Source organism: Propithecus coquereli, unplaced genomic scaffold, assembly GCF_000956105.1.
Source record: "Propithecus coquereli isolate 6110/MARCELLA unplaced genomic scaffold, Pcoq_1.0 Scaffold2, whole genome shotgun sequence".
Lineage (NCBI taxonomy): Eukaryota > Metazoa > Chordata > Mammalia > Primates > Indriidae > Propithecus > Propithecus coquereli.
Genome location: NW_012144966.1, coordinates 1,765,346 through 1,777,854, shown reverse-complemented (window position 1 = coordinate 1,777,854; position 12,509 = coordinate 1,765,346). Strand labels below are relative to the sequence as shown.

General features: G+C 34.9%; 1 protein-coding gene and 1 pseudogene across 1 annotated transcript in view; both read right to left on the bottom strand.

Moving 5' to 3' along the window:
* Positions 1 to 962: 962 nt before the first annotated feature.
* LOC105809682 lies at positions 963 to 1,253 on the bottom strand (annotated as a pseudogene).
* A 9,564-nt stretch (positions 1,254 to 10,817) lies between these two features.
* UBR5 (ubiquitin protein ligase E3 component n-recognin 5) overlaps positions 10,818 to 12,509 on the bottom strand; it is a 127,652-nt gene continuing 125,960 nt past the window's right edge. Inside the window, exon 59 of the mRNA XM_012643624.1 lies at positions 10,818 to 11,445. Coding sequence (XP_012499078.1) covers positions 11,233 to 11,445 — 213 coding nt within the window. The 3' untranslated portion in view covers positions 10,818 to 11,232. The remainder of the gene's footprint in view (positions 11,446 to 12,509) is intronic.

Sequence of the window (12,509 nt, the reverse complement as noted above, 5' to 3'; positions counted from 1 at the left end):
GGATAGAAATTTTACTGTAACCTTTGAGAATGGCTGAAAGATCTTTCTAAAACTTGCCCTAGAGGATAGGGGAAGAGAGTTAGCTTTTTTTTAATTTTATTTTTATTTTAAGGCAAGAGCAAAATGAAGTTTATTGAGGAAGGGCGAGATAGGTTTACAGAGCAAGAGCAAGATAACGGGCTTTCAGAGCAAGTTCGCCACAGACGACAAATGGACCCCTTGCCATAATGAGAGGCCTAGAGTTAGCTCTTCTTAAAGCAACTACTACGGGTCAGATGCTGAGTGAAATTTTTTGCATATATTAATACTGGTCAGGCCATCCCAGAGGTCATGGAACAAAAAGATCAAATTGATGCCTGATTACCCAGTTTATTAAATCTATTTATTTATTTTCATTTTAAACAAGATGTTTATTTAAACAAGATATTTGACTTGAAAAACTATCTAGGATTCTTTTTTTTTAAGAGCAATCTATCACTATTTAAAGACAGATAAAAATGTTACAGTTATACAATTATAATATTGTCCTTGGCTTTACAATGATAAATGAAAAACATCAAAATTCTTCAACTGAGCAGGATAAGGAAGGATTTTTAGGTTTGTTTTTTGGTTGAGATAGTGAAGGCAAAATAACTTACCGGAATATAAAAATAAGAGCTGAATGAGCACACCACTGATGGAAAAGGGGGTATTTTTACAGAACCAATATTTTTTCCCATTCCATCTCCATTTGATGTTGATCAAAACATACCATTGTCCATTTATTTTTTAAAAAAAGCATTATGCTTGTGCACATACATCAGTTATGTACAATAAGGTAATGGGGAAGGGGAAAATGAAAGGATAGAGAAAATTATACTGTAGTAGTCAGGATGTGGTGAAACCAAATTACGGTTTTCTAATTGAGAACGCATTCTTGGTCTGTGGGAACGGAGCTCTGGAATAACTAACAGGTTTCTTTTTTAGTACACACCTCCTGTCTTTTGTTGGAACACATTAATTGTATATTCAGCCTGCATTTCCATCTGTGCAGGTGAGTCTGATTCATTGATTAGCTGCCCATGAAATCTGGACTCTGATCGGCCTCATTGACAAACCCTATCATTCACAATAGGCTTTCATTAGTTACTGAGTGGTGTATGCCTCTTAGACTGTACCACATAAACATCCTTCCCTGCCACTTTCAAATGAGTATCATTGTTCTCAGTCTTGACTCCTTCCTTAGGCTTTTTGTCAGCCACGGAGAGTGCCATAGTCTCCTCAGCTGCCAGTTCACAAAAGGGGTACTAAGTCTGCAATGAACAAACATACAAGCTGTACCCTATTAAATAAATTTAAAACATACAGCAAGAGGAAAGAAATGGTGTTGACTATTCAGGATAGGGTATGGGGAAGTATCACACTGTCTGACTCTTAATGTCCTGTCTTTGCTACATCAGCCTTCCTCACTCTTGGTGTAGTTATGAGGATCATAGATGAGGATAAGCAAGAGCACTCAGCAGACAAAAGGTGGAGCCAACACTTTCTCTTTTGGGGAGGTGCAGAAGCAAGCATTTGAGCACAGCTGTAACTTGCCATAAATTAGCCTACTGAGCAGCTATGGATTTTGTGCTTCTTGAGCAGAGCACAGGTGGGGCCAGAATGGATCTCACCAGTTGATGGCTGATTTAGGGATAACATAGTTGTCAATCTGGAAGTGACATCCTTAACTCATGAAATTTTAAGATTTACTTATTTGGTCCTTCCAGCCCTGTCTATAAGTGGCACTCTCATTTGCCCCATTATAGTTATCTATGTTCAATACAGAAATGTTCCATTCTATCTTTAACATGCCTCACAGGTTAATAACTTAATTTACTATTTATACTTAACACATTATGAATCTCATGTCTCACAAGCTGTTTGCTCCCGTACTTCATTTCTCTCAGTTTCTGTAGCAGAATTGAATAGTCTTAAATAATATAGCAAATACACATTACAGTGCTTAGAACAGTGTAGGCAGTATATATTAGTTTCCCCTCAAGATTTTTTATTTTTTGAGATGAGGTCTTACTCTGTCACCCAGGCTGGAGTGCACTGGCACGATCATAACTCACTGCAGCTTGGAACTCCTGGACTCAAAACGATCCTTTGGCTTTAGCCTCCTGGGTAGCTGGGACTATAGGCATGCACCATCGCACCTGACCCCCATGTTTAAAGTTATTGGGAGAACAAACATAAAAAATTAAATATGTAACTGAAAGATCCCTGGCTGTAAGAAGATCCTACATCTTCATATAGCCTTTATGGCATATTGTATTTTCTAAAAATGGCCACAGCAATATTTCTGGTCCCACATGCTGTTCTAGAACTTTGATACAACTCTCATGAAAAGGTGGAGTCTAATACCCTTCCCTTTGAATATGGGCTGTCATCACTAACTTCTAACAAATAGAATACAGTCATGTGTAAGATTATAATGGATCTGAAAAATTCCTATCACCTAGTAACATCATAGTTATAGCACAACGCATTACTCACGTGTTTGTGGTGCTGCTGGTATAAACAAACCTGTGCTGCCAGTTGTATAAAAGTATAGCACATACAATTATGTACAGTACATAATATTGATAATAAATGATTATTACTAGTTTTTATATTTAGTATAGTTTTTATTAGAGTGTAATTCTCCTTATATAACAAAAAAATTAACTGTATAACAGCCTCAAGCAGGTTCTTCAGGAGGTATTACAGAAGAAAGCATTATTATCATAGGAGATGACAGCTTCATATATGTTATTGCCCCTGAAGACCATCCGGTGGGACAAGATGTAGAGGTGGAAGACAGTGATAATGATGGTCCTAACCTGTGTAGGCCTCGGCTAATGTGTGTGTTTGTGTCTTAGTTTTTAAAAAAAAGTTTTAAATAAATTTAAGCTTACAGAAAAAAGCTTATAGAAGAAGGATATAATGAAAATATTTTTGTACAGCTGTCCGTGGTGTTTCTGTTTTAAGCTAAGTGTTTTACAGGTGTTAAAAAGTTAAGAAAAAAATTAAGTTTATAAAGTAAAAAAGTTACAGGGAAGGTTAATTTATTGAAGAGAGAAAAATATTTTATAAATTTAGTGTAGCCTAGGTGTACTGTGTTTATAAAGTCTACAGTAGTGTGCAGTAATGTCCAAGGCCTTCACATTCACTCACCACTCACTTACCTAAAGCAACTTCAAGTCCTGTACTCTCCATTCAGGGTAAGTACCCTATACAGATGTACCATTTTTTATCTTTTATACTGTATTTTTACTGTACCTTTTCTATGTTTAGATATATTGAGATACACAAATATTAATACTTATCATTGTGTTAGTTGCCTACAGTGTTCAGTATAGTAACATGCTGTACAGGTTTTTAGTCTAGGAGCAATAGACTATATCATATAGCCTAGGTATGTAGTAAGCTATACCACCTAGGTTTGTGTAAGGACACCCTATAATTACACAACAAAATCACGTAACAACACATTTCTCAGAATGTATCCCCATCATTGAGTGATGCATGACTGTATATAACCTTTAAACCTAGTTCATAAAGGACAATATAGACAACTTTTGCCTGGTTCTCTCTCTTTGTGGAAGCTTATCCTTGGAATGTAGGTACCATGCTAGAGGAAGCCAAAAACTAGCTCACATAGACCACGTGGGAAGCTCACATGGAAAGCAACTGAAGTACCAGCCAACAGCTAGCATCAACTTCCAGATGTGTGAAATCAACAAGCCTTCAGAGGATTCCAACTCGTAGCCATCATGTCTTCCAGTTGAAACCCCCAGACATTACAGAGCAGAAACAAGCCATCCTGTGTCCTGTCCAAATTCCTAACCCACAGAATCCATGAACATAGTAAATGTTTGTTTTAACCCACCAAGTTTTGGGATAGTGTGTTATGCAGCCAAAGTAACTGGATCAGCCTCTGTCCTACTTACAGAGATTTGTGTGGTAATGGCCTCTAACAAGGTAATCTAGACTATTCTACAGAAAATATATAATTTCAAGCTACTGCTGGCTTACTGTGTATCATTCAGTGGGTAAATCCTCATTTCTCAAACTTGATGTCTCAACCTCTTTTAAAGAAAAATGTTTTCACAGCCACTTTGGTATTGACTTAAACCATATATGTGTCATTACTTAAGCATGTACAAACATAAGACCAGTTATAAACTCCTTATTAAAGCTTTATACAACTAAAAAATAAAAATAAATTTATAAATTAAATACATCAAGAAATGGTAAAATTCAAATTTACAACCTTAAGCAATGGATGATGTTGCTTTGTTGAAACTACATTGCATTAATGTGAAATTTGTAGTGACCATTAACGAAGCATGTTCTTTTGCATTTCAGCCATGGGGGACAGATGACTGCTTTTCCATAACAACTTCTTATCAGTTGCCTTTCATGAGGAACAAATGCATGATTTACATATTAAATTTGCCTTTTTAACTTTCAGTATATTGCTTGAAATCAGTGTCATCATAAATGGTCATACAGATAATCCAAGATATTGTATATGAATTAAGAATCAAAATCCTTGTAGACAATTGTCAGATCCTGAACCCTAGTTTGAAAATTACTAAAGTAAATGGGTCTGTATTTAATGAGTCATACATTTATCATTCAGGAAGCCCTACAGTGTGGAAGAAGGTGACAGATTTGGAGCAGAGAGATTATACCTAATTGGAATAGGCCAGGTGCAGGATAATGCTAGCATAAAATAGGCAGTGGCAGTGGGGAATGCAGAGACATGCATGTGAGTTACCCTGATGTACTTACTCAAGATGACTTGATTAGTGGTTGGATAATGGAGAGTATGGTAGAGGGAGGAGTCTAGGATGACTGCAAGTTTATTATACTTTTTTTTTTTTTTTTTTTTGAGACAGTCTTGCTCTGTAGTCTGGGCTAGAGTGCAGTGGCATCATCACAGCTCACTGCAACCTCAAACTCATGGGTTCAAGACATCCTCCTGCCTCAGCCTCCCAGAGTGCTAGGATTACAGGCATAAGCCAGTGCATTCGACCGACTGCCAAGTTTCTAATCGGGAAACTAGTCCATTAACAGTGCCTTTCACCCATGAAATCTTAGTAGGAAGATGATGAGTTCAGTTTGGGCTGTGTTGAGATCATGATGCTCGTGACACATGCAATTGAGGGTGTCTGGTAATGAGATCAAGAAGTGACTGGCTCAGGCATAGATCTAACTCTTGACAACCTCAAAGCCATACTTCACATTCATAATAAGTAAAGCAGTTTTCTCAAAAGAACCAACAAGCAATACAGAGTTTTTAAAAAAATGTTTCAAATACAGTACAAAGAACATTTTCTCCCTATTTCAGAGTAAGTTGCTAATATATCTAAGATAAATGCAGAAGAAAGGAAGTGAGACCACTTTCTTTTGCTCATTGTAAGTGTGAGAGCATTGGAAGGACAATAAGTAGGTTTTGTTCACAGAGTAAGATAGTAAGACTTAACATTTCAGAGGTACAGAACTCCAAGTGAGATAAAATCAACAGTATGTTCATAAATAGGATTGGAGTTGGTCACTTGAATTCATTCATTCAATAATTATTAACATACTGGGCACTGGAGAGGGAAAGGTAAGTGAGGCACAGTTCTTATAGGTGAGGAACTTAAAGACTAGGAGGGGAAAGCAAATACGTTGTTCTGAGGGAGTACACAGGAATAGTATCTAAACCATCTTTGTTAAGGTGCAGGATGGAGGGCAGGTAAGGAACAGCTGCTTGGGGAGGTGGCTTAACTGGATTCTCAATTATGAATAGAAATTAACCATTCCAAGATGAGGGGCCATAGAGAGAGGACAGTCAGAGGAACCAGTACACATACAGGCCCTGAGATGACAGAAGGTGCAATGCAATAAGGGACTGCAAGTATTTGAGTACAACAAGGGAGCAAGTAAAGATAAGGTTGTAAAGCAGGATTCCAATTATGAAGGGCCTTATATGTTAAGAAGTTTGAACTTCATCTTACATGGCTGTGGAAAGTCAGTATATTTTAAACAGGTGATATGATTAATATACATTTTAGAAAAATTGTTCCACCTCTGAATATTGAAGGGAGCAAAGTAAGAAACAAATCAATTAGTAGGCTGTTGAAGTAATCTAGGTAAGATGGTGGTGACTTAACATTAGGTAATGATAGTGGAGGTGGATAGAAGTAGATAAATTTGAAATACAAGGATTTGGTTTAAACTGGGGCTTGATGGTTAATTTGAATGTAGAGGTAAGAAGAAATTGAAAATAATTCCGTTTCCAACTTAGTAACTATTAATAGATTAATGATTTGTAAATAATTTTTGAAGCAGTGTTCTGTGCACTGGACTTAGAGAAGTGAACAAGGATAGTGTTTCTGATGGCCTATGCTCTTGTGGAGGGTCACTAGGAGACATTAGACAGTAAGCAAATAAACGCGTTTCAGGTAGTACATGGACCAAGGGCAGTGGGAATTGGGCCTATGCTCTGAAAATTTTAAGGTAAAGTCATGGCTGTGGGAAGGCAGGGGCTGCCAGTCCCTTGTTATTCTTTAGGTGAGAGATCTAGGGCATAGCAGTATGGGAAAAAGTGTACAAAATGACAAAAAATTGAATGAAAATCCTGGTTCTCCTCTTTCACTTCCTCAAATCACTGTAAACCTTCAGCTGCTGTACCTTAATTTGGGCAAGTTTTTTCCTCCCTTATTTAAATGTTCCAAGATAGTTCTGCTAAAGTTTTATTTTAAAAATAAGAGAATCAATATGCCTCGCTGTCTTTTAAGGATGCTTCCAAAAAGTTTGTATCATCAAGAAAACTTGCATTACCTCTCATCCAAGTCAAGGACCATCTTTATAGTGCTCTACTACTTCATTTATTGAAAATAATAATATAGTAGTTGCATATATTTGACACCTTTATGGAATAAATTCTTCCATTCAACAAATGCTTGCTTTATTCAAGGCCCTGTATCTCAGGTTATAGAATTTCATTTAACATCCTAAACTTATCAATTTTGGATATATCTTTTTAAATGGCTCCATTCTGTTGTGTTTTTTGAATGTTTGCTAATTTCCTTGATCTTAATTTTGTAACTTTTAGCCTGTGCAGGAACTTGATCAAACACTCTAGGATCAGAGCCTCTACTTTAATTATTGTACTTGGACTTCAGTGCCTGTATTTTGAGGCTAACTGCTTTATGTTCACTCACTCCTTTCTACTACATTCATTTCATTTCTTGGTAGCTGAGAGGACTACTATGATCTGTTTTTTATGTGGGCAGAATTTTTTAAGGAAACATAACACAAATCTAGGTATTTCTTAAAGTTACTAAATGAATACATTAAAGGTGATCATCACATAAACCTTTCACTTCTATAGGTCATAACCAGGCCTAAGATTTCATTAGACAAAAATTTTAATGTAGTTGGCTATCTGGGAGCATGAGGCACTTTGTTTATACTTTCTTAGGGCTAACTCATAATACTCAAAACACATCTAACCAGAACCATACCCTTACGAGAGAATGATAATGCATTTAAACATCATAAGTAGCCAAATTTCAGCTTTCCCCATTGAAGAAAGTGTTTCAAATACAAATACATGGCCCGATAATGTTTTTCCTAAAGAGATCCGACTTGTACCAAAGTTACCGTTAACAATGCAAATAATTGATTTAAAGTTCAGCAACTATTAATACAAATAATCAAAGACACATTCTGAAAAAGATTCAGGAAATTGAGTTATTTTACCCGTGAAAGACATATTTGCTCTTTATACCTTGTGAGAAACCCTAAGAACAAAAAGTCAAGTTTTTCATTATATATGGTGCTTTTCATTTTAAAAACATTTGGACTTAAAGGTAGGTACCATGGTTGATTTTAGAGAATTCCCACATCTTCAGATTTCTAATTATTGTCCTTAGGGAAAATTATGAAGGACAAAAATGTTTTTTAGAAATTTTTGGCATAAATATATTAATTACTGCCTTTTCATAATGTAGCCAGGACTTTTATTAGAATACTTCATTATTCTATGACCAACTCACTTGATTATAATCAATCATACCTTTCTTAAAATAGTATAGCCCCATGTTTAGGAATGCAAGCTCCAGAATGCTTGGAGATGTAACTCACTTCAGCACTAACTAGCTGTGTAACCTTGAGCAAGTTGTTTAGGCTGTGTCTGAGTTTTTTGTAAGGATGGTGATAGTCCCTATCTCATAAGATAAAATAACACATGTACAGCACTTGATAAAGTGCATGGCACATAAGTACTCAATAAAAGTTACCAATGAAGAGAAACTTCATTTTGCAGCCAATAATAATGTTTTTTTGAATTTCGATTGGTAACAGAAGATGCTTTGCTTATATTTAATCTAAAGTATCTTGATATGCATAAATAAGTCACATTTTAAATATTTTTACACTGATTGAATGGTGTTTAAAGAATCTCTTTGTTCATGCCTACATACATTATACTTTTAATGATATAAACATTAAAAATACCTTCAATCACTACCCAGGCACAGTCTACTGAAGGCGCTTCCAGCCAGCCCCTTATCAGGAGGAAGAACCCAATCTGGAACTAGATTATCAACAGATGTAGTTTTCCATAGGTTATAAGCAGAAAAGTTTTGGCTCTCAGGAGCTTTCCAATAGAGGGAATTGTATTCCTAAGTAAAAAGGAATTCTCTTTTGGGCACTGTTTCAGAGTCACCTGGAATGCTCTTATAAGAACAAAGATTTCTGGCCTCCACCAAAGACTTACAGAATCAGAAAAGGGGTTAAGAGGATGAACAATCCTTAAGAATCTGAATTAACAAACTCCACAAGTGAATTGTATAATATACAGAAACGAGAGAACTGCTGCCTCAAGGGGCTATCTCAATTTGAGTTTAAACCTAGAAATTGCTCACTACCCTAAACACGTAAAAATAATCTTTATGGGAGGAATGTTGTTGGTGGGCAAGTACTAAATATTGAAATTATTCTTTTAAAAGACCTTCTCAAGTCTGCCCCAGTAAGTTATTATACTGGGTAGTCTTAAAATTCAAGTGATTTAGGAAAAAAAGAAATAACAAAACTTTGAAAACCTTCAGTAAAGTTCATTCTTGGTCTTCTCTTCCTAAATTTGTTTTCAGTTCTATTAGATTTAATCACTAAACAAGACCAAAAGAGAACTTTATTTTACATGACTTTATTTTACATTTAGAACCATTTTATGCTTTACTTTAAAAGAAGGAAAAAAAAAAAAAAAGACTCACTCTGTGTTTAATATTATTGAAAGCATTTTAACCAAAATCTTGATTTAGGAAGACTTAAGATATTGTGCATTATTTTAAGTATTTTCATTCTTTCAATAACTATTAAAAATAAATTCACAATTAGGGTTTCAAATGTCCTAATCTTATCTAGTTTGTTCTCATTTAATATTTTATCAATCCCATCATGTGCATACAGAAGTTATGGTCATATAAAATTTTATATCTTTCAAACACATTGCTAATCAGCTGTTAATCTAATTACTATTTCATTAATTCAGAAATAGCATTTAGACATAAAAACCAATGTCTCATTTTGTAAGATAACCTTTGGCTAATTTATACACATCTAATAACAGCGTGTTATATAAGTTTTAATACAATGAGTTTCATTATCATTCAGTTTTAAATATTTTTACTATCAACAGGGCTGAGAATATCATGTGGTTCAGTCTTTTGAAGGAAGTTATACAATAAAAGCATAGTGCCTTTGAACATGAAAACTATCCAAGGCCAGAAGTCCTGTAAAGGAACTGAAAGGTAGAGAGATTCCAGAGAATTTCTCTCCTCATTTTTAATATGTAAAGTAACTAGTTTAAGTCACTTTATTGAAGACTTACTGAAGAAAACAGCATTCCTTATTATGCCATTGAATAAAGCTACTAAAACCATAAGAATTTAGGGATACTGATCCTAGCTACATAATTAATGGGTCATCAAAAGGACCTGTCACTTAGTTATTAAGTAAAAGTTAAGTTAACTTCCTATGCCAAGTAAGGGTCACACTTCACTTCCCCCATTTGTAAAAAGAAAAGGTGGCCTGGCCAGTGCCATTCAGGATTCTCTGCTAACTGTAAAATGTGGACTCATTTTCTTCTGTTTCTTATAGTCCATGTGTATATAAACTTTCAGTTCTTTAAAGCAAAATTTTTATGCACATAACCGTGTCAGTGTATTTCCCTTAGTTTAAAAAAATGTACAACTACATAAATAAAAACTATTGTTTCTTCAATATTACTTGACATTTCTTCTGTAATTTATTTAAAAAAGTAAATGTAACAAGATACTTAAAAAAGGCTAGATACAAAAGTAGTTAAGCTGCTCACGAACATTTAAAATTTTCCAAAATGTATCTTCAATAATCATGATCTTATAAAACATTTTACAGTTATCAGAAAGTGCCCAGGCTGAGTTTACATAACTGAAATACCTTAGTACAAATGTCTAGTTAGAACTGAAGTGCAGTAACCTCCTGACTGCTCATAGGAATACAAAGAAAAGTTGATTGTGATCAAGTATTGTGCATTGGCCCCATCATATGTACAAAAAAAGTGCCCTCACGCAAATGAACAAATTACATGCAAAATATTAGTGATATCATTTAATATCCTAGAGCTCAATGCAGTCTAAATCAACTGCAATAAAAGTGGTTTTTATAGGTAAAAGTGATTTCATCTCTAAGCTCTGAATGTCAAGAACTTTTTACAAGTTCCATATACATGATACACAATTGCAGCCAACCACAAATTAAACACCATAAAAAAAGTTAAAACACAGAACATACTTAATTTTTTATTTTGAAATTCCCTATTCCCTCTATACAAGAACCTTTGCTGAAACACTTTCCAGAAAGGCAGCAGTGAATTTTCAGAACATTTTACATTTTTTTCCCCTCAGCAAAAAGATAAATCACAGTGTAAATTATGTTGTTCTGCTGTCATCTTTGGCTGGGGTTAGACCCAGAAGTTGTTGCCTAGCAAGCCATTATAGCCAAATGTTGCTAGTGCTCCTCAGGCCTTTAAGCTACAAACTCAGCGAGGAATGTTTGCATTTAATCTCTTTAAGGTACCACCAGGGGGGTATGACAGCATTAACTTCCATAAACTTTTATAGACAAATGGAAAAAATCTACAAAATTAGCTATTAATATTACACAGCAATACACACTTTTTATACTCTACACAAAACCAAAATTCTTGGTCTTAATGGCGAGTAGCAATTTCTGTTTGAGAATCTGTTTAGAGGAATAGAGTGGGACGTAAAGTCGAGAAATGCAAGTATTTGCGGTAGGAAGATGTTGGTCATCTGGTGGTCTTATTGTGATTGAGGGCATAGGCTGAAATCCTTCTTCACTGGCTGGTAATGATGGGCTTGATGTCCAAAAGTAAACCTAAACAGGAATATAATAATTACAATTTTGGCTTTTAACAGATTAATATTCAACTTTTAATTCTGGCAATATATACACAGAGCCCCATTCTGATGTTAAAACTTATGGGAGGTGGGGAGGGTATTATTTTGAACTGGGTTTTAAATTCATTTTCTTGTACTAAAAAGGAAAGGGATCATTCATTCCTCAATAAAGTGTTTCGTTTTTTTTGTTTTGTTTTGTTTTGTTTTTTTTACAAAAGGGAGTATTTTTAGAGTTAAAAGAGGGAAAAAGTGTCACAAGGTAAAAAAGTGACTTTCTGTCTCAGGGCCTCAGTTTTCTCATCTGTAACATGAAGCTACTGAACTAAATGGTTTCTAAGGGCCTTTCCTGCAGCTAAATTCCATGAGTATCCATTAGCGGGAAAAGAGGCACAAAGCCTCCAAACAAAACATAGGGTCCTAGGTTAAAAACTCACATAGGTTATCTAAAAAAGTATTTTGCATTTTATCTACTAGCAAAAATAATGCAGTATTATCATTGCTACCTTGTGATACAGAATAATTTTATAGTAACTAAGTGCTGGGGAACATCTGTACATCAAAATCCATGCAATAAACCATATTACCATTGAGTTTTACTATACATCTATAATAAGGTTTTGTGCAAAACAGTGTTAAGTAAATGATGCTCAATAAATGTTAACTTCTGCTTTACTTTTTAACCTAGATGTAATAACCAAGAATATGCTTCCCTGAAATACTTATTTCTCTGAACATGTAACGTTAATTCCTCATCAAATCATACGTATGTACCATTCTTCAGTCAGAGTAAGACAGTGTCTCTCTCTTATGGAAAAGCTTTTTAAATCTAATGCATTTACAGTGTGCAACTAAACAGTGAAGTACATCCAATTTCCCAGAGTGCCTAGGAAACCTAAACAAACTAATTTGTTATTTCCTAAAGCAGAGATGTATGAGAAACCTGATCTAAAATTCTATAGAAAGGGATAGGAAAAAATAAAAAACTCTCCTAAGTATCAGGATATACAAAATCTGAAAAGAAATATAAAAGTATTGGAAGGT